The 23,586-nt window shown below is 39.4% G+C and overlaps 1 protein-coding gene across 7 annotated transcripts in view; it reads right to left on the bottom strand.

Moving 5' to 3' along the window:
- The window catches only part of CSNK1G3 (casein kinase 1 gamma 3), a 2,843,512-nt gene that overhangs the window by 450,918 nt on the left and 2,369,008 nt on the right, over positions 1 to 23,586 (bottom strand). For all 7 annotated transcript variants that reach the window (XM_044060767.1, XM_044060768.1, XM_044060770.1 and 4 more), the window contains one exon: positions 2,799 to 2,894. In XM_044060767.1, the coding sequence (XP_043916702.1) occupies positions 2,799 to 2,894 (96 nt within the window). The remainder of the gene's footprint in view (positions 1 to 2,798; positions 2,895 to 23,586) is intronic.

Below are 23,586 nucleotides of genomic sequence, written 5' to 3'. Positions count from 1 at the left end.
CCTGGGATGGATGGGTCAACACAGGCCTAGGTACCAGCAGAAATGTCAGACAGTCTAAAATGACTAAGCCAGGAAAAGTATTACAAGGAATGTCCAAAGAAGTGAGCCACGGTACCTCCATACCATCCTGAATGGACGTCTGCAAGGCTTCTGCGGATGTGCTAACGGAACTCTTCTTAATGGCTTCCAAATCAGTACCCACTGCAGGAAGAGAACTAGGCACTGCTTAGTCCTCCAGGCCTTGGCTGGCCTTGAGAGGGACAACCAGGTTCAGTGGTGCAGCTGAAGATTTAGGCCTAACCTTTTTTACCTTCTTCAGAGGCTCACCGGATAGACCCAAAGTACCCTCCATTGCAAGTGCTAGTTGCTTGAGTCTCTGATCCTCAAGGTAAATCTTCAGGGCAGAAAGACAACTGCGGAGTGTCTTAGGGACAAACGTCTGACAAATCGCACAAGCCTTATAGTTGTGAGTGGACCCCAAACAGAAAAGACAATGATCGTGGTTATCTTTGTGTGGAATCTGTCTACCACAATGGCACTTGCCTTTCTCGGATGACCTTGAAAAACATGCACTAGAAAGAAAAACACAATTAAATTCCCAACAGGGCACTTATCTGAAACAGTAACCACTCAGCTATCAGACCAACGATAGAAAATGGTGTTCGGACTGGCGGCAGAGAAGTTCTGCGGATGGTATGTGCAGACATCACTTTTATGGCCTACACTGACAGCTATCCTATGTGCAATGTCACACATACCTTGCAGTAGTTTAAGTATTTGGTATACTGATCAGACATTCAGGTCAACGTTCAGGTCGTCTAGGCAGGGAATCCCCCCATGTTATGAATACTGCAACATGGGAATAGAAGGACATTATACATTATGTGTTTATTATTAAAGATTGTATGCTTGTCCTATACAAAAGTGGCGCATACTGCTGTGATTTTTATAATGAAAAGAATACATGAATTAAACATTCAACCTATTTTAATTGGAAGGCTGGCATTTCATTTAAAGCAGGAAGGTAAGAGAAGCCAAACACATACTGCTCTAAGTTCCTGCCACGTTTTTTTTCTCTTTTTTTCTTTTTAAACACCTGACAAAATTCATATAAAAAGATTTGGCTGGTAAAACATTTTCATAAGCTTATGAAGGAAAATATAAGCAATGCATCAGGTTAATTTTTATTATTTAAAACATTTTATGAATCAACATGAAATCACATACTTTAACATAAAAAGAAAGCAAACCTTAATAACAGTTTCCATTATGAATGTCATGCAATATATATATATATATTTTCTTTAATAATTTTTATTGTTTTGAACATTACACAGATTGCTTAATTCCTGCCTTCCCTTAAACCTCGCTCCCCTGAGCATTATTTTGCATGTACTGTTCACACCGACTCCATTTATTTCTGTGACATTTGTTCCTTCCCTTTTCTAAAGATATAGCTCTAATTCCTCACCTACTTTACAATATTCAACACATCCATTATGATTGCTTAAAATATCCATTATGATTGCTTAAAATTTTGATTACTATTTACTAGTAACTGATTTTTATTTTGGCTGACAAAGGGATTAAACCTAGTAAAGCATTATGGTTTCCACTGTTACCAGCTATTACTCTTTCTATGAGGTTGAAAAAATATATCAGGGTTAAGGGTGAGGGAACTGCAATCCCTGCTGCCAACACATATTTATTCTTTGCAAAAATAAAAGAAACTACCGTCTGCCTGAGTGATGACTTTTCCCCATATTGTTTTTCTTCAGAAAGTTTACTACAACTACTGCAACCCCAACCTCCAATCAAAAGGGGGATTAAGCAATTACTTAAATAGAACAAACATAATGATGCCCAAATGGTGCAACATTCACATGGTGTTCTACTATTTTTTTTCTTCATAGAGATAAAAATGGTGGTTAGGATCTTTATAAATTTTTCAAATGCAAGCATTACCCAAAGGTATTTTAAAGCAGCAGTGACCATGCCAGTTTTCTCAACAATAGAAAAACCAAATGAGATACAAAACCACTTCTGAGATTTGGAAAGTATTTGCTGTGATGGACATATAGGGAAAGCAGAAGACATTTTTGTACAAGTTAGCAATCTCTGTATCATTCAGTCCCTTACACCTTACTGAATGCCACAGACACCAACTGTAAAAGAAAGTCAAATGTAAAAATGTCAGTAACCAAAAATGCACTAAAATGCAGTGAAAAGCTATCAATCAAGCTCACACACCTGAAAGTTTTGAAGTACTGATATGGACATGAATTCAGTGTGTCTATCAGTTAGGAAGGCCACTGTTACTTTTTAAAAGGCCTAGTATTGAACATTTAAAGGCATTAATTTCTGCACTACTCCCCCAAATGGTTGAAAGGCTTGGAGGTCTGATATCGTAAGAAGAAAGTTGCATCATTTGTGTTAGGTGAATATTGGCATGATACAATACTACAAAACCAAGAGTCAAGGGATAACCTTGTTTGACAAGTGCTGTTTTTCCATATGATTCTTAGTCAAGTATGGAACTCTTACAAAGCACTGCACCTCTATTTTTTTTTTCACAGTGCTCTGGCATACCCCAATCAGCATGTTCAAAAACCACTGCACAAGGGGAACATTCCTTTTATATACTTTTGATGCACCACCACAGAGCTGTCTGTGTACCAAATAATCAGCAATGTCGAAATACAAAGCCCTTTTGTTCTTTATTATAACCAATGATAAAAAAGAATGCTCTTTCGGTGTTACATATATACATGTAAAAGAATGCCGCTATAAACACATACCTGATTTTTGGTTTGTGGCGTTTTATCCCTGTGCAGGTGTGGTTCTCGATTTGATGACAGTGCAGGATCTGCATGTATAGAACCCACGGGTGTAGGCTGCAATATGTCACAACAAATTTAAGCAGATCAGTAACACAAAATATTTTTGTTACAGCCACAACAACCTTAAGACCTCCACATGTATTCAATCATATCAATGCAAAAAAGAAAAAAAAAACATACATACTATGCTGAAACTAAAGATTAGCATAGCTTCAGTGATGACTGCCAAATATCATATAATCAGATACTCACTGCATCATGAAGTTACTTGATGACTCTGGAGAGTTTACTATTTGAATATTGATAAACTGTACCCACTCGCACAGCTGCTTGTAAATGCTTTAAGTTTCAAAGTTACAATCTCATTTTCTTGTGCTCAGCATTGCTATGCTAGGATTAAGGGGAAGAAACACCATAATGTTCTCTGCTTCTTAAGCTCCACTCAAAATGGATTCAAACTGTAAAAACAAACACACACACTGACTACAAGTATGTAAACATATAACATTGTTGGGTCACTTAAAGACAGCCATCCATCCATCCTCAACCCCCTGTTTCCCATTTTGCACATGGAGTCAGGGCAGGGTTGCCAGACGTCCCTATTTCAGCGGGATTGTCCCGAGTTCAACAGAGAAATCCCGGGTCCTGCTGTTACATGTGAAAATCCCAATGCCATTGAGTTCCTTTGATTCTGCCTATTCGTCTACTCCAACTTGTCTCTAAGATGCAAGTTTGTGTGGGGAACTTCCTGAATGTTGCCTGTGAGCTTGCAATGCCTTGTAGTTTGTACGTATATAGCACTGTCGTCATGCATTTCTCATCATGCAGTGTGTGGAGTGAACGGACGTGGTGGCCGTGGCTGCATCTTTATTGCTATTTTTTTCTCGAAGAAGTTTGACACATATTTTAGGGTAAGTCAATGACTATTATTACTTTTATAGTAGAACGTGTTCTGCTTTCAAAATTGGAGTGCTATCACTGTGTTTTACATTGATCTGTCAAAAGTGGTGAATACTTGAATGATATAATCTAGGTTAGCTGAGCAGACGAAGACTGACAGAAACTTGTCCAAATATAAACCTCATTCTGAGTCTGGGATATAAAAGCAGGCAATGGAATTACATACATTGAATTCCTCAAGCAGCAAAAGTAAGGTTTCTTCAAGCTCACTGTAAACCCTACTCCTCATAAGAAGTCTGTAAAATCTGCAGAGAGATTCCTCCCGCATACATCATGCATTTTACTGTTACACGAATCATCTAAGCAAAGGCAAAATAACAAATTTAATTTATTCTTCACCGAGTAGTACACGCAGGTTTAAATATGCACTTTGTGTGATTAAGGCTCTTTGTATTATTTGCTGCACTATGCCAGGAGCTGTAGCCTGGATGGGTTAAGACTTAAGATGGTCCATAATCCAATTATTAGTAGGATATGCACTTATTTCTACAAGGAAGCTGTCTCTACAGATAAAAACAGGGGATGCCAACAAAATAATACACTTAATAAAATAGCTTAAAATGACTACACAGAGTTTGTATTGGGCATACCAATCCTATATTGACTCAATCAATACCAGTTAATAATGTACAAAAACAATGGTATTAATAATGTTTATCCAACAAATTCAGAAAACTACAGTATTAAACTAAATGTAATGATCAATTCCATCAGCAATTTTATCCACATTTCAATACCTTTCCTGTCTGAGGTATTTCCAGGAGCACGGAGCAGTGATAACTTTTTCTAAGCCTCGCAGGTTTGACAACCAGAATCAAATTCAAACACTGCAGTTCTGCTAGGCGTTTGCAGCAATATCTTTATTGTTGTTTATTATTAATAATACAATTATGTATGGTTACGTTTCTAAGTTTAATTTAGCTCAATTTGTGGTTTTGTTTCTTCAAGTAAACTTTCACAAGAATCCCTTACCAGTCAATTACACACCACAGCTTAACCGACTCTGGGATCACTAGTTTGTAAGAGCAGCTGGCGCTCCTGATAAGAAAAAAATTCTACTAAATTTAGCCTGTTCATTACTATGTTTACCTTTTGAAAGTTTAAATGCATTATCCTACAGGGGTTCATGCTTGTTTTCAATATATTTCACTACTGCCAAGCTTTTTTTTTTTTTTTTTACAAAATACTACGTCTTTACGATTAGTTTAATAAGTGTGTGTGTGTGGGGGGGGCAAGTTCTTACAGAGTTCCTGGGGCAAAAACACGAGCTACGTTGGCTTCTACCTAGACAAAGGAATGTCTAGATCCCCTTCTGCCAGAAAAAATGGGCCAACTGGGCAAAAGAGAGGTCACCGGACAAGGGCCTGGGGAGGGAAAAGAAAAAAAAAGTCCCTTTAATTCCAACTGCATGCCATCCAGTCATGTCTTTTAACTTTGCAGTAGACTAAACTGCTAACTAGTTCTGTTTAAAAATTATCTTGTGTTCCTAGAAATTCAACATTTAAGGGTGTTAAGTGTAATCACTTTTTCTCTGTAATAAGATGTTCACTTCTTAACCCTGCTTGCATCCTGTAATTTTGCTGTGATATATTTATACTGTTATGCTTAACTGCTTAAGTCAATACTATATTTATGTATATATGGAAAAGCAGACCTCTTGTGCAGTCTCAGACATGATGTGTCCTTAAAATGTTACTAGTAGCAACACTGGAAAAATGACAGAATTGCATTTTCCTAATTTGAAATGGGCATGCTGTTTAGCAGCTCCAAGTAGAAATTATGTACTGACTGACTCAATGTGTATTTGGGTTTGAAGCTTAGTAAACTTGCTCAAAAGTATTTTTCAGGGTAAATGTGTACCTACTTGATTTAGTGCTATGCTGTTAGATGATAAAATAATGCTGTTCCGATTTGTATTTAACTTGAAAAGTAGTTATCTTAAGCAATGTTTTGTGCTTAAACCACTGAATACATTACTGATTTTTTTCTCTGCTTTTAAATTAATGTTAGTAGGAGTTAGTGTAACAACATGCTCACCACAAATAAAGAAGCTACATGGAAGGCCACATGTGCCGGATGAAGGATCATAGATTCATAGATTAGTGCTAGGCTAACTGCCCTTGCAAGCCATTTTAAGCCTAGCCAATTATCTCTTGTTCACAGGTTCATAGGTTCATGGGTGTGTACTAGGCTAATGGCCCTGGAACATTTACAAACCTAGCCCATTGGATTACCCTGACATTGTGCCACCCGACCTTAGTTCCCAATGCCTCTGTTGAGTACATCCACTCATCAAGGTTTCTCTTGAAGAGGGCCAGTGAGGTGCTCTGTTTGACATGTATGGGAAGTATATTCCATAGCAAGGGCAGTCTCTGGGTTATGAACCTGTCCCTCCAGCACATTCTGTTGATTGTGGTAATGAGGTTGAGGTCACTGGAGTATGTGGTGCGGAGGGATTGGGATTTCTTTAGATGTAGCACTTCTAACAGAGCTGGGGCAGACATGGCTTTGTATGTCAAGCAGAGATCACCTCTAAAGTAGGTGATATGAGACAGAGAATAGTTGGAATTTTTTGAGTCTGTCCATACAGGACAAGTGTTTAAGGTCTAGGATCCTCTTTGTGAGGTACTTTTGTGGCCTCTCCAGTTGTTGCAGGTGTCTAGTGAGATACATGCCAAATGGGGCATTGTACTCGATGATTGGCCTAATGAAGGAAGAGTAGAGGGAGACAATGACCTCTTTCTTCCTGGATGCAAAACCCTTAGTAATAAGATGCGCCACATAGGACTTTCTGACCACAGTGGTAATGTGGTGGTCAAAAGAGAGGCTGCTGTCAACTTGTGTTCCCAGATCTCTTATAACACCTTCTGTGAGACCTTGTGTATGTCCTTGTGAGACTCAAACCCTTCAATTTGTGTTTGTAAGGCAAACACCTTAACCATTAGGCCAAACTCCCAACCCCACTCATTCTACTTGTGCTTGTGTTGGACTTTCTCTACTCATTCTGGTAGAGAGACCAACATAAGCAAATTAAGTTAATTGGGGAAATAATGCACATGTGCAGATTCTGTTTGGTTATGGAAAAGAATTGAAGATGAGGCAGGCTACCAGCTTTCCTGAAAATAACAACAAATAACTATAATCTTAGCAGAGAAAGTATTGACTGTAATGGAAGGAGTAGGTTAAAACAGCCCTGAACATGTACTGAGAGTTTACAGTTTTGTACAGCAGGATGATGTGGCAAATTCAGTCTGTGAATTATTCTGTGTTACTGAGGGCTGGCATAATGAAGTTTACAATTAGTTGTACAGGGAAAGGGCAAGAGGGGTTTGGAATTTACACATCCCATTTCACGGTGACATTAAGTAGTTTCGCTATAACATCAAGAATTACACCAGGCATGAAATCTGGTTGTGATAATACGTAACTAGTTTAAAAATGGATAATTAGGGTACATAAAAAACTGCTTGGTAACTATAGTAATCAATCAGAGGAGGTTAAAAAAAGACTGGTAAGAGAGGCTAGATAAGCAACTCACGAGGAAACAATAGGAAGGCATATGTATGGCTCCCAAATATTCAACAACGTCTAAAACGGACAGGATTTTTGCCTGGAAGTGTTTGCATACAAATCTGTGTACCCCAACTTGTCCCAAGCAGCCTCCCAAGAATTTTTCCTCAGACAGATGGCAAATGTTGGAGGTTTGACATGGTTGAAAGAGGTAACTGGGTTTGGGAACATGCTTTTTATGAGTGGAATGTGTTGGGAGACTTAACAAAAATTCCATACAGAGTACTCTCTGTCAGAAATATTAGAGGAGCAAATGGCAGTAACTAAGGAAATTATTCTTTTGAGCTGGGAGAGCTCTGAGTGGGACACAGTAAGGCTTTGTTAAGCTTAATTCTTCTGGCTACCCAAAAAGCAATCAATAGGAGGAAGTTCTGGATTTGTACAACCTGTGTGGGTGTAATGCAGCACTATTTCCCATGTGATGGTTTGTTGAAAAAAAATTGTAGCAAACTCATAAACCACCAGTTAAGTTCAGAATGTTTTCATTTATGACTGCTCCAGATGGTGGATGGTGTTGTCTAATATGTTAACATATTATGTCACATATAATGGGCCAGTTAATTAGCAAGCGTTCACAAACTAAAATAATTTTAAACTACATTCCATCACTGCTGATTTCTATATTCTATTAAAAATATCTTAACACGTAAAAACGTTTCATCGTTATATAGATGAGTACTTCCAAAGATGATGACAATACTCCTTCAAAGGAAATAAAAAGGCTTGTGAAATTTAACACTGATTGGGTGAAAAAATATTCCTGGTTATGAGAAGGTTGAGAAGGATATGCTGTATGTTCGATGTGCAATAATATGTCGTTTTCAATTGGACACGGTGGTGAAAATGACAAATGACATATGAAGTCTACTGCGCACACCAACAATATTTCAGCAGCTTCAACATCCACCAAAATAACATTTTTCATGACAAAAAATTCAAAGGAAGAAGATATTATTGCTGCAGAAACAGCTTTTTGTTTCCACACTCTGAAGCATTCCACAGTTACATTTCCAGTGACTGTGCAGAATCGCTCTTTTCTTGTTTGTTTCCAGATTCAACAATATCAAAAAAATATTGTTGTGGCAGAACTAAAAGCAACTAAAATTGTTACGCATGTGCTTGCACCTGAATCAAAAAGAATTATTTTGAAAGAATTGCAAGATGGCCAGCCATTTTCTGTGAGTACGCTTCAAATAAAGGCAACATAAAAACCTTTCCATTAATTGTACGGTATTTTAACAAAGAACAGGGTATTCAAACAAAATTATTAAGCTTCTACTCACTGGAAAGCGAGATATCAGTTAGTATAGCAGATTCTATAGCAACAGCTTTCAACGATAATTTAAAAATATTAAATGTAACAGCGTTCTGCACCAATGCTACTGTCAATTTCGGTAAAAAACGAAGCATCTTTACAAAATTAAAAAATACCTTAATTCAAATATAATTGGAATTGGGTGTAATTGTCACATACTACACAATACTGCTAAAAAAGCTGCGCAAACTTTAACTTTTGATATAGAGTTGATCGTTATAAAAATTTATAATGAATTTAGTTCATCGACAAAAAGAGTCGTACAACTAAAAATTGTTTGAATGGCTAAAAGTAGAGTGGTCTGAAATGTTATGCCATGTGCCGACTCGATGGCTCACTTTGATGCCTGCGATTGAGTGGATAATAAAAAATTTTGAGCCAATACGATTGTACGTTTTGAGTCAAAAATCCAAATATGAAATTCTTGAATTGTTTTTCAATGATGAATTGGCATTAGCATACCTGGGGTTTGTTGCAAATGCATGCACTATTATTCAGAATGCATTAACAAAACTTCAAAGCAACGATGTTTTAATAATTGATGTTTTTGAAATAATGAATGGTGTATTGCAGTCTCTCAATCAAAAAAAAGATGATGCCTTTTATGGAAGCATTGCTAGAACAATGTTACTACAATGCAGTGATGACACCAAAAAAAAAAAACGTTTCAAAAATGACGCACAGAAATGTTTTGACACAGCGATAAAATACCTTCAGAAATGGTTTGACTTTAAAAGTAACAAATTTCAATGCATTAATGTCTTGTCCTTAAAACCAAATGTAAAAATTTAATTTTTGTCAATTGAAGAATTAACAAAATTATTTCATATTACTTGCAATACTGACCTTCTATATGAAGATGTCTGTTTATTAAATAAGTTTGTACTGAATATGACTGAAGCAAATGAGAAAAAAAAAGCAGATGAGAAATGGATATTTTTTTAAGATCATCCTGCTTGCAATAATTTGTATAAAATTGCGGCCCACATACTCTCAATTCCACATTCCAATGCAATTTGTGAGAGAATATTTAGTCTAATGAGTGCAGCCTGGAAAAAGGAGAGAAACAAATTATTGTTAAAGACTGTGGAGGCTGAAGTAATGGTGAAACAAAATTTTAATTACACTTGTAACGACTTTAGAAAATTTTTATCAACCAAAGATGGTGAACATATTTTGAAACAAGCTAAAAGCTGTGAAAAATACTTGTAATAAAAGTGTTGTTACTGTGTAAATGTGTGTATTTAAATCAAAATGTTCATTCAAAGGTGTACTACTATATTATTATTGTTGTTAATACTATTGGTTGAGTGTTCTGTATATGTAGTGTATTTGCGTATATATGGTTTGATTATACATATCTATAATTAGAATTTAACTGAAATATTTAGAAGGTATCTAATCAATATGTGACTTTAATGTATAATGACCGTGATTCCTGCTTCTGTCCAAAGTGTAGTATTGTACTGTTATTACTGTGAGAGCATTCTGTATATGTAGTTATTTGCATATATATGGTTTGATTAATACAGGTTTAACATTATAATTTAATTCAAATGTTAAGTATACTATTGTATTGTTGTTATTATTATTGTGTGAGCATTCTGGATAGTTACTTGCATATATGTGGTTTGATTAATACATGTTTATAATGAGAATTTAACAAAAATGTTTAAAATGTATCTAAACAATATGTGACTGCATGTATAATAACTGTGATTCCTGCTTCTGGCCACTCAAGTGTACTATTGTATTGTTATCATTATTATTATTGTGTGAGCATTCTGTATACTTATATGCATGCAGATTTGTTTAATACATACATTAAAATGTTCAGAAGGTATCTAATCAAGCGTAGAATAATTGTGACCTTTTTTTTTTTTTTTTTTTTGGTCTTCACTTTGTGTGAAAGACTTGTTTTTGTTTGGCCCCTATCTGGCCCGACTGGAAATCTGGCAACCCTGGGTTAGGGTGTCACTTTGATAGTGATAATCATCTCGAGCCAAGGTTTACACTGCCGGGTGGCTAGCCCTGCCATGGTAGTTCAGCTGTACCACTCACTCGTACACACACTCTCGCACTTACTGCCAATTTAGTGTGTCCAATCCACCTACCGCATGTCTTTGGAATGTGGGAAGAAACTGAAACACCTGGAAGAAACCTACATGACCACAGGGAGGACATGCAGACTCCACACAGAAGGCACCCCAGTCAAGAATCAAACTGGAGAAATTCTTGCTGTGAGGCGACAACGCTAACCACTAGACCGCCACAGCTACCCCATGTAAATGTAAATGCATACATTTAAAGACAGATTTCACTGAAAAGTAAGTTCTGCAGCAGAAGTCAGCCAAGAAAAGATGATAAAGCTACTCAATGCACAAGACCCTCTAAGACCCTGTGAAGATTCAGTAATAAAACTCACTCAAGTGTATAACGCCCTTTTTGTATATTACCAGTTCACACGGATACCTCCTAATGGCATCCAAACCTTTTTTGGGCCTGGCTTCTTTACCAGGTGACTTGCCAGCTAATAATAGGCAGTATTTAGAAAGTACAAAATGATATTAACAAAATGAGACTAAAACTGCTAATCTAGGATGTCATGTAGTAGAGAAATTAACCAATTAATATGTCACACATTTATATTTTAATATTTATTTCATAACTGAGAGCCCTACCAGTTACTGAGGTGCATGGTGAGAAATGCCATGGTAGAAGACATGAGAATGCAATGTCAATGTCCATTTATATCTCACTATGCCAGAGATATTGCTAGTTATCAGCAATTGTGAAAATAAACAATATTAATATATGCATTTAATACTTCAAAAAACAAATGACTTACAAACTAAGTAACACATCTTTAGTTGTATTCAGGGTTACTTATATTGCTAATTATACCAAAAACAGAACTGAACAATTCCTAATACAAAACTCCACAGGAGTTGCTAAAGCAAGACCCACAAAGGATGAGCTGGTTAAAAATCCCAGTATTCTGTAACTTGCTCCAGCAAGTGAATAATAAAATAAGGTTGCTGAATAACTTAGACAGTGCTCATCTCCTTTGATTACAAATAAAGGCTAAGAAGAAAAAGTTCTGGCTCCTGAGATTTGTCTTCTAGCTTTTACTAGTTGTTTTACTTCTATTAGTATCGAGAGGAAGACCAGAAGAAGCAGCTTTTCAACAACACACCTAGCTGAAACCTCATTTTACTATTCAGCTGACTTAGCAAGACAGACAGGCTGGATAAAATAAGAAGTTATGTACTCACCATAACGTTCCATCTGAGTAGATAAACTTCATTTGGCAGCAACCTATGGGTCTTCGGATCCATATCGGATCCGAGCCGGCAGTTTCCAACAGCAGAGATCCGAGCTCCAAGCTCCTCCCCTTACCCATAATCCCCTGCCAACCCTACCTGACCTCAGATCGAGTTTGCCTAACGCAAGACCTGCACCAAATAGCCAGCCTATGGTCTGACCTCGATACAATCAGATGATAAAATAGTAATATAAACATCCGACGGTCAGGGGGAAGGAGGGGGGACAGTTGCTGCCAAATGAAGTTCATCTACTCAGATGGAACATTATGGTGAGTACATAACTTCTTAATCTGAAGTAGTTAACTTCATTTGGGCATCACCCTATGGGACAGAGTCCCCAGCTACCTAAATCTTGGGAGGTCCTCATGGAAGGATGTTCTGGAGCACTCCAGAGCCAAATGGGGGGAGGAAATAAGCTAAAATTAAATTTGAAGAGGAAAAACTACAAGGGAAAGCTAAACACACACACAGCACTCTTTTATGACACAAAAGGTAAAGAAAAGATCAAAATTTTCTCACGAGTCTTGACTAACGCCTGGAACTCAAGGATCAAGCTGCTGGCTTCAACCGCGGCAAACTAGATCTGAGATCAGGTAGGGATGGCAGGGGATTATGGGTAAGGGGAGGAGCTTGGAGCTCGGATCTCTGCTGTTGGAAACTGCCGGCTCGGATCTGATATGGATCCGAACACCCATAGGTTGATGCCCAAATGAAGTTAACTTCAGATCATAGCTTCAGAAATTAATGTGAAAATGAACATTTGTTCTGAAGGGCATTCAATCTTTGCAGGGTTCTTCACTCATGGAAGCTAAAAATCAGAGATGGGGTGGGCATCCAGAAACAGGCTATAACAAAGTACAGAATTCAAGTATACCGACTCAGTTGGTCCTGAAGGCAGTTTGCATATCATACGCATCAGAAGGTTCATAGCAATTCTGGGAGGCAGGTTCTTCTCAAGTCACGGAAAGTATTCAGAAACAAAAAAATCCTTCAATAGGGGATGATGAGCCAGAAGTTCCCTCCCTGACAGCTCATGGAAGACTAGTGGGATTTAAACATGAACATGAAAGGTGGAATAACTAAAGCCCAGGTCAAACAGATGATTCAAATAGAGCAGGCACACTCAAATGCTAACAGTTGGAAAGCAGAAGGAATTCTGCAGCCTGAATAGAGAACTCTTTCCATCTTTAGTATAGGTAATCTCTCATGGAGGTGTTACTGACAAGTTCAAGAGTCTCCAAAGTACAAGCTTAAGATGAAGGTAGGTTTGCTCACAAAGCAACAGTGTCCTTAAAACTAAGAAAACAATTACCTCTTGAGAAGTCCAAGCTTGGGTTGTTGGAACAGAGGGCTTCCAAGGCCACCCAAAAGGTAAAAAGAATGCACTCTTGGCTATCCAAGCAGACCCTTTGCTAGAAGATCAAACACCAACAATAAGGCTTGAAGATGCACATGTGAACAGCCCTCTCTGGTTACTAAGAAAAAGCCCAGCATCCACTTCAGATGGCCAGCCAGAGGGGGGAAAGAGACTATCCTGGGCAGTAGTCCATTCTGATAAAGGCTTCATTCAGCATTCCTAGTCCAAAAGGAGGCTTCATTTAGCATTCTTAGTCCAAAAGGCTGTCTACCCTCTGAAGCTAACTGGAGTCCTTGAAGCAGGCTAGAAGTCTGTTTCATGACATTTGACTGGAAAACTAAATTCCCTGAGACACAGATGGCCTCATTTAAGATGCAATACTGAATGGCCTACCACTAAATCTTAACTCATTCCCTGTACAGGGAAAGACCGCAGCCTTTCCCTCTTAGTTAACATACCAAATCAGCACCTAACAGCCTGACCTAAATACCAAAGGTTTCAGTTTAAGGAAGTGCTCCAAAAATTGCTCTCGGTTCAAGACACTATATGAATAAACCTCTCATCAATTACCCCTTATAGTTCCATAATTCTCCATTGTGGCACTGGAGTCGAACGTTGTTTCGGGGAAAGGAACTTAACTTCCAAGCTGTCAAGACACACAACTTCTACACAAAGTACCACAAGCAAGGGTCCAACACAGAATGACAACTCTTTCAGCACTGCTAGCACACAGTCTTTTGCAAGACTGAATTAAAAGACAGATGAAGAGGGCCATAAATATGGTCCCTGCCATCAATCTAACAAATGTAGAAGAATACAGACCTGGGTCTAGTGATGCAAAGAAATTCCAGCTCTCATATCCAACGGCTTCTAAGCTTTCTACCAAGGGAAAAAAAAGACAAATTGATTTCCTGCAGCCTTCTAGTGAAGTGGATGAACTGCACTACAAAAAGGCACCTCTCTTCCAAACTAAAAATAACTCTTCCATGACTAAAAAGCATCACAGAGTTCAGGCCATGCTACTGACATGTTCGTAAAGGAGCTGCCCACCAACCATCCACAATTTTTGAAAGACTAGAACAATTTCCTGCTGAAGTGTTTTGAACACTATGGACAACTTTGTTAATACTCGGAGGCTTGAAGGGAGGCCAAAGAGCAGCAGTTTGTATTCAAATTACTGATTACTCAAAACGAAACAGAAGCTTTGTATGCGGCTCCTGCAGCCTGATACGCCAATAAATACCCATCTTGCCTACCCATGCCATCCAGAAATATTCAAAAAGCAGGGGGGATTACTGCATGCAATTTGACTATACAGGACCACAACAGGTCAAAATCTACCAGAATTCATGGATATGGACTGCAAGATACAAGCAATGAAAATGTGTTAGCATTATACACAGGTCAGGCATATTTTTATCAACCAGAGGAAAAGTTAGGGATAGCAATTAATGAACAGCTGAAGGATTTTACCTTACCTGATTTGAACAGGTATGTCAGAGCTACACAGTTAAGGCTTCTATACATAAATAGAAAGTTATAATTCAAAGCAGAAAGTGAAGACGATGAAACAGGGGAGGAAGCTGATGAAATAAGAAACTGTGATTTTGGATACAGATCATTAAGGAGAGTAACAATAACCATACAGAATATTATATTCATAAAATAGCAGAAAAGGATTCTAAGAATTAAGTCAACATGGGAATGGAGAAAAGAGATTTTGCTGCTAAGGATTACTGCAATAAGGGGTACAGAGAATAGGCAAGAAGAGTCTGGAATTTACTGCAGAAAACTGGCAAAGGAACCAAGGTATTGAGAGAAAATAATTAGTGAAGGAAAAATAATAGAACCATAAGAGGCCAATAATTCATTTGGACAGTAAGCTAGAGATTGATGTCTCTATCAAGGATTGAGTACAGGCAAAGAGAAAAGAACAGTGATCCGTAAGTAAAAGACCAGCACTGGTAGATGTTTTAGTAGCATATAGAACAAAAGCTGCTGTTAAAAAGGGGATAGTTAGTAGGGCATACAAAATATTGCATGGTAACTATAGGAATCGATCAGAGGAGGTTAGAAAGGATTGGGAAGTAAGATTGGAAAAATACTTCACAAAGAACAATGGGAGGATATATGTTGTTGTTGCTTGTCTTTCGGCTTTTCCCGGTTAGGGGTCGCCACAGCAGAACTCCGGTCTGCTAATGATTGGCAGTTGGTTTTTAATGGGAGGATTTATGTGTGGGTCTTACATATTCAACAAAATTAAGAAGATTTAGAATCTTTGCTTGAAAAGTGTTTGCATAAATATTTTATATCCAAAGCAGACTCCAAAGAACTTTTTCTCAGACAGACTGCAAATGCCGGAGGTGTGATGGAGAAGGAAGAGGTAATTGGGAACATAGTTTTTGGGAATGTAATGAATTGGCAGACTTCAAAAATTCCCTGCAGTCTACTGTGTCAGAAATACTGGGTGAGCAAATTGGTGTAACTTAAGGAAATTATTTTTCTGAGCTGTGATACACAATTGGAACTGCCTTGATAGTTTGGCCTTGCCCAGGTTAATTCTGGTGGCTGCTAAAAAAGGCAATTACTAGAAAATGGAAATCAAATTCTAAACTAACTGTACTAGCAGTACAGACTATAGTAATACAGATAAAAGAAGTGGAAGTGGGATCTTTAGAAAAGGATAGGAGCAAATTACACAACTGGGGGAACAATACATCCAGAATAATATTTTGGAAGAGGAATGAGGTTTAAAGGAAGGCAGGAATTGAATGAGCTATGTAATGTTTGAATGACTGTATGGAAGACAAGTGATGTGTAAAACTTGCAAATGAAAATATGTCAATATGGTTTTTCTTTTATATAAATGCATGACTGCCTATGTCATAGGTTCATAGATGTGTACTAGGCTAATGGCCCTGGAGCCTTTACAAGCCTAGCCCATAGGATTACCCTGGCATTGTGCACCCCGACCTTGGTTCCCAATGCCTCTGTTGAGTAACCCACTGGAGTGATCCCTGGGGTGAATTTTCTATTTCCCATCCACTCATCAAGATTTCTCTTGAAGAGGGCCGGTGAGGTGCTCTGCTTGACATGTATGGGAAGTCTATTCCATAGCATGGGCAGTCTCTGGGTTATGAACCTGTCCCTCTAGCATGTTATGTTGATTGTGGTAATGAGGTTGAGGTCTCTGGAGTGTGTGGTGTGGACGGACTGGGATTTCTTCAGATGTAACATTTCTAACAGAGCTGGGTCAGACATGACTTTGCAAGTCAAGCAGAGATCGCCTCTAAGTAGGCGATATGAGACAGAGAATAGTTGGAGTTTTTTTTTTTTTTTTTTGTCTGTCCATATAGCACAAATGTTTAAGGCCCAGGATCCTCTTTGTGAAGTACTTTTGTGGCCTTCTGCAGTTGTTGCAGGTGTTTAGTGAGGTACATGCCAAATGGGACATTGTACTCAATGATGGAAGAGTAGAGGGAGACAATAACCTCTTTCTTCCTGGATGCAAAACCCTTAGTAATGAGATGTGCCACATAGAAGGACTTTCTGACCACAGTGGCAATGTGGTGGTCAAAAGAGAGGTTGCTGTCAACCTGTGTTCCTAGATCTCTTATAACGCCTCCTGTGTTAATTCAATAGAGACGTTTCTTGTTTTAATAAAATTAATAAAAACAAGGTAACCAAAATAAATCCTATAGCCTCCCTCCTACCAAAAAAAAATCTACCTACCAGACTTCCAGAGAAACAGGAAAACAAAATAATAAAATCCAACTTTTGCTTCTGCTGCAAAACAAGTCTCCTTCATCCATCTGGCTTAGGGGTCTGGCACTAAATCAATGACTCCTCTAAAAACAGCCAGTGCTTCAGGACAGTCTGAGTTGGTGACACTACACCAGATATAAAACAAATCCCTTTTCCAAGTCCAAAATCCACCCATCGCAAATTAAATTTTTCAAACTGAGATTAACTTGGCAGAACTGGCTTCCCTATCTGGGCAGTTCTTGCAAAGTACTAAGGACTGCTGTTTGGCCTGCTGAATCAAAAACCAGTTAGATGACTCAGAATAAGGATCAAGAAGGAAAAGACCTGGAACCTAACACACCACTGGTACCTGAGCATCTCTCCTTAATATAAAGGCTACAGAAGGCTCAGGAAAGAGATGTGGCAAACGTGCCCTCCAAAACTGAAGAGGTATGTATCTCCTATGGAGACAGTGTAGGTCTTTGAATAACTCACTATAACAGTAAATATCTCAATGGATGGATCACTCTTGTAACATAAATCCTTATCCATGGAAAAAAGTTAAAACCAATTGTATACCATTCCAGTCTGCCTGCCAGAGCTTTACTGGATGCCCCAAATGAGCTAAGCTCCTTGTCCTCCTCCCCAGGTATTGCTCCAATGTACAACTTAAAAACAGAGGCTTGGGTATGCTTTTTTTGGTCAAGTAACTAACCTTTATGCCTGACCAAGGGGCAACCCTTGCCCTGGTCCTCAGTCTGTAAAGCCCAGAAGAACATATGATGGCCAAAGCCCTCTATCCACTCATACACCTTTGATAAGCTGTGTGTGTGTGTGTGTGTGTGTGTGTGTGTGTGTGTGTGTGTGTGTGTGTGTGTGTGGGGGTGGGGGTGGCTTCTAGCAAGTATGTGTCCAGCAATCGCACTAGTTTCTACACTACATATAGGGATCTCCCCCTGATGGCCTTCTGAAGCTAGCTGGTTACACAAACACCTAAATGTTTACAAGGACAATAGGGATGGAAGAAATAGTCAGGGAAATGTTATGGCTAGGCTTGTATAGGCCCTAGGGCCAATAGCCTAGTAACAAACTTTGATCATAATACCTTCCAACTCTGTAGCTCTGGGGTAAAACTTTATGGGGCCAGAAAGAAGGAATCTACACAGCAGCACTAATTCCTCTACTTAAACATCTATGGCTATGGTAAGTCAGTCACACACCTGAACTGTACTTATCATAGGGAATCACTCTTGCAGTATAAATCCTTATCCCAGTGGAACACAACCAAGGCAGTAATTTCGGTCCCCCATGAGCAACAGTCATTCATACCATATCCTGCAAAAGCATAGTGACAAACCTGGCACTGCTCCTAGACTACCTACCTGACTTTGTAATGCTTGGAGGAAAAAAAAAAGATAACGTCCAAAGTAGATACCTCACAAACACCCTGTGGAGATACATTTTTGAAGAATGCTGTTGTGGTGCCTGACACTCTGGTGGAGTTTGCTTTGACTATAATCCTCAGGTGTCTTTTATTAATTTTAAAGAAAAGTATACAGCCAGACAAGGTTTGCTTGGAAACTGGTTTGCTCTGTGTGTGTCTTTGCACGAACGATGTAATATATAAGGATCCAGGAACTGCTGAATCTTTTCCCCCTCCTTTTTAAGAATTTAAGAAACCAGAAAATTAGATTACTTGGATGGGTTCTACCCAAGACTGCTTCATGCACAAAGGATGGCTTAATTCAAGGCTCATCCTACTTTTTGGAAAGACCATGTAAGGATTCATGCATGTGAGGGCTTAAAACTCATTTCCCATCCAAAGGGATATCCACCAGGAATATTTTTTTTTTTACAGGTTAAGAAAATAACTGCAACACTAAATAGCTCATATCAAAAGGGGCAGGGATAAAATTTCAATCATAAAATTAAAATCCAACAACAAAAGTGCAAGTTTCTTTGGCGGTCTTAGGTGCAATGCCTCTTCAGGAACTGCTTGCCCATACAGTGATAGGACAGGATCCAAGGGCAGACATGCAACAATGGCTAGGAGATTCAATTTAATGAAACCATTAGAAAAGGCTCTGACAAGCACTGTGGAACCAGACAGAATCTATTTAGCTGAATAATACTTTCTTCTGCTGGACTTTCCAGTCTCTTTCAAGATGCCTATTTCCTGATCCTTGACAAATATCAAACTAACTGGCTTTAAGTTGCTAGCCTCAGTTGAGAAAAACAAACTTGCTGCAGAAGATGAACCTCCACAAGAAAGTGGCCAAAATGAAGACTTTATATAGCCTTATCCATCCTGATCTTATGAACCTCCTTAGAAAATAAGTTACGGATGGGAAAGCATAAAGCAGGCCTCCCTGCCAACTCTAAAAAAAAATTCAGTGCCCAAGCTTTCTTGCATGTGAACTTGGAGCAAGATCTCTCCAGCTGGTAGCTTTTTATCCAGTGCAAAAAGGTACCAGCTGTGCTAAATTCCATCTCTGAATAACTGATTCAGTTTCCATCTACAGTTCCTAACAATGGTCCTGTTTAATTTGTCTGTCACTACATTATGTGCTAAAAGATAACAGCACTCAATAAGCAAGTCTAATTGGATAGCCAACACATATACTAACCTTGGAATCCTGCACAGCTGGTAAGAATGAGTGCCCCTTGCTGATTTATATTCCACATAATGGCGTTCGCCATCACCACTCTTAGGAGGACAGGGGTCAAGGGCATAGTTCATCGCATGCTTCATGTTGCTATACCTCCTCAACATGGTTTTGTTTCACCTTGTTGGATATTCAGCCATTCTAAACATGCTTTCTTGGGCAAAAATGTGCAAGGCATTGGTGGTTAGGGTGTGTGCTCCCTATGGGATATCTAGGGATGTGCCCTGGTTAAGCCCAACTTGCTGGGTCCAACAAGTAAATATTTACTTGATGTGAGGAATGAGATAAATCCGATTTGGGGGATGACGATACTATCACAGATTCTGGAGGTATCCATGAATTTTTCTTATATGCAATCTGACTAGTAGAACCTTAAGAATAAAAAAAAAAAACAACACATACCTAAAGCTCTGAGGGTTCCTCTGCCTGCCATTTGTGAATTCTGTGCTAGATCCTCGAAGTAATCCTTTTAACAGGATAGCACTTTGTCTGGGAAAGTAGAGGTGCCCCTAGAAAAATCAGCAAGTTTGGTAAGAACAAGCATGATTGTGGAAGGTTTGTATCCCCAAGCATGATTGTGGAAGGTTTGTATCCCCACAGGAGTACCATGTATCCATAACCTGGTTAAGCTCATCTTGCTGGGATCAACAAGTAGACACTTTCCAGATATGATGAAAAAGACAAGTCTAATGATAGGATGACTGCAGTATCACAGATTCCTGTGGTATCCCTGGCTTTTCTCATATGCGATCTGACTAGTGGGACCATCAGAAAAGAAAGAAAACATATACACCAGGGCTCTAATGATCTCTTGGTTGGCATTTGTGCTTTCAGTTCCAGATGTACACAGCAAGCTTTTAAGTGAAGATCACTTTCTTTAGGAAGGTAGAGATACCACTAGAAAAATCATGGAGTTGGTCAGGTACAGACCTGGTTGTGGAAGGTTCAAGAAGAACCCCAAACTGGTGAGGCACTGCAATGTGAGCACTGGTGATCTAAACCTCTGTGGGAAGGAAATAATCTGTAGCATCCTAAAAGGAAAAGAGAGGCTTCTGGCCATTACTGGAAGAGTAGAAGCCATGTAGCTTAATGAAGGCAGTGAATGCTGTGGCAAGATTTAGCTACAAATATATTAAGAGTATCCAGGAAAGCTGCAATGTTCCACCAAGAGGAGAAGCAGAAGAAATGGAAAAAAAAGTTATGTGCTTAACATAATGATAGACTTAGGTAATCAAAGTTCATCCACATCAAGTCTTCTAGGATGCAACCGCAGGGTCAAGTTAGCTCAGCAGAGAATACTTTTCCAAACTCCAACTTCTCCCCTCTGTCTCCAGACAGAATAGCGAGATACTCAAGAGCAAAGCACCACAACACACTACCATCAGCAAAAAACTTAAGTGGAGCCTCCTGTAGTCCTCATCTCCAAATGACAGTGATGGGGTGGGGGGGCTTCTTGGTATGTTGAAGAGAGTAAAACCCTGTTATCTAGATCTTTCAACTTGGAAAGTACATAACTTTCATATGACTGGAATGGCTCAATTGCAATTTGAAGGGAAAAAGGCATATGAAGCACCTTTCTGATCAGTAAAACGGTTCACTGTACCTATCCAGGCATGTCCAAAGGGCAGTTTCAGGTGCACTCTCCAATCCACCTGGAGAATCTGGGCATTTTGAGGTAATGTTACAACTGCCTCATGTACACAGACAACCCTCTCCTCCTACCACCAAATACTAATACATGTGAGAGATGCAATTATACAGCCAAACTGGAGGCTAAGCTCTCTCAACCCAAGACTGGATCAGACAGTCAAGAGGAGAAGGGAAATACTTGCATCACACCACCAGTCTCACATAGACCCATTAATCCAGCACCGGCAAAAAACACACAAATACATGAAAACATACTCGGACGCTCTAAATAAAAATCTGCAAAAGCAACAGAGACCTCCAAAGCAGACATCCAAGCAACCTCCATCCCCAACACAAACCATGAAACAAATACTTCACAAAACCACACAATCATAGCCCTTAAGGCAAAATAACATACCCAACACACTAGTAATAGGTGACTCTAAAGTCAGGTACACTGACGTCCTACTCACTAGGGTGAACAAGGCGAAGGTTACTGTTAGCTGCCTGTCGGTTGCCAGGATCCGCCACTTAACACGAGCACTCAGGTCACTCCAGAACAAGTACAAATACGACTCTGTCATTGTCCATGTTGTTGTGAATGACCTGAGCTGTACCCTCCCTGGACTACATGAAAAGAGACATGGAAGAGCTCTCTGATCATGTAGCCCAGGCCGGTATGACCCTGACCCTGAGTAGCATCCTGCCCTCAACAAGAATGATACCGTGGTATAAAGAAAAAATTATCAATTTCAACAATTGGCTAAGTTTCTTTTGTCATTCAAAGGGGATCCAGTGTCTGTCTGCCTGGGATGACATGCTCGACAACCCACGCTGCTTCGTCAGAGACAGCTTGTACCTGTCACCCCTTAGGCTTTTGAATACTGACCAAGGCTCTTGCTACTCCCATAGTGCCTTCTTTAGGCAAGGCTCAAAAGACAAACCCACTGCCGTAAATAGCATAAGTAAAACAAAAAAAACTGAGGGTAATGCTACTCAATGCCAGAAGTCTAAACCTAAAAATGCACGCACTCGAGGCACTCCTCAGTATGGAGAAAATCGATGTATGTGCAGTAACAGAAACCTGGTTTAAGGCTCCAGAGAGCACCCCAGCACTACCAGGCTACAACTCGTACCACACATTTCGGCCACAGAACCTGGACCGAAATACAAAAAGCGGGGGTGTATCCATATTCATCGAGGATACCCACACCTCCAGGTTAGTGGCACAGCACGATGCTTCAGAGATCATCCACGTGCAATTAACAACGGGCAAAACTGCAATCACCCACCATGTCCCAGGACCCCCATTCCGCGTTTCTGTAAACACTTGGAAACATAAAGGTCCTACCAAACACCCTAATATTGGGAGATTTCAATTACCCAAACATTAACTGGGAGAAATACTCAAGTACTAACTCCCTTGCCCAACATTTCCTAGAATTTATAAACTCAAACTGCCTGGATCAACTGGTCAACACTCCCACCACAGGTGACAACATATTGGACCCGGTCATCAACATGGGCAACCAGTGTTCCACAACGGAGGTCAACCACTCGCTGGCTAGATCTGACCATAAACAAATCACTCTGGATATCCACATTCCGCCCCCACCCCCAGTCAAGGAAACCACTGTGAAAAGCTTTTCAAAAGCAAACTTCACGTTACTTAAGACCAAGGTGGAATGTTTCAAGCCCCCATGCTAAAGGATAATGCTGTCCAAGCTGCAAAATCCTTTACTAATGCATTCTACAGGCATTTACAAGAATGCATGGATTGTGCTATCCCAAGCAAAACCAAGACTCATTCCTCCAAGAAAAGGAAACCAGTCTGGTGGACCCCTGCCACAAACAAGCTATACAATAGAAGGAGAAGACTAGTACAGAAAAAGAGTAAAATCCCAGGAAGGGAAGACATTCCTGATCAGTATCAGCAAGAAACTACAATCCCTCATAAAATCATCCAAGGCTAGCTTTGAAAGAAAAATTGCCAAGGACTCCAAAGATAATCACAAGGCATTCTTTAGCTATGTCAAGAATCTAAGTGGCAATGCTCAGATCTGCTCGGAGTTAGTGCAGAATTAGCACAAAATACACTGAACCGACCGATATCGCCAACATCCTGGCACCCCCCCCTCTCACCCCCAAAACGGCCCATAACCATACCAAAAGAATGTAG

Source organism: Protopterus annectens, chromosome 2.part0 (genome assembly GCF_019279795.1).
Source record: "Protopterus annectens isolate FY-2018-M chromosome 2.part0, PAN1.0, whole genome shotgun sequence".
NCBI classification, from domain to species: Eukaryota; Metazoa; Chordata; order Ceratodontiformes; family Protopteridae; genus Protopterus; species Protopterus annectens.
Note: the sequence above shows the minus strand (reverse complement) of the source record. Positions and strands in the feature narration are given on the sequence as shown.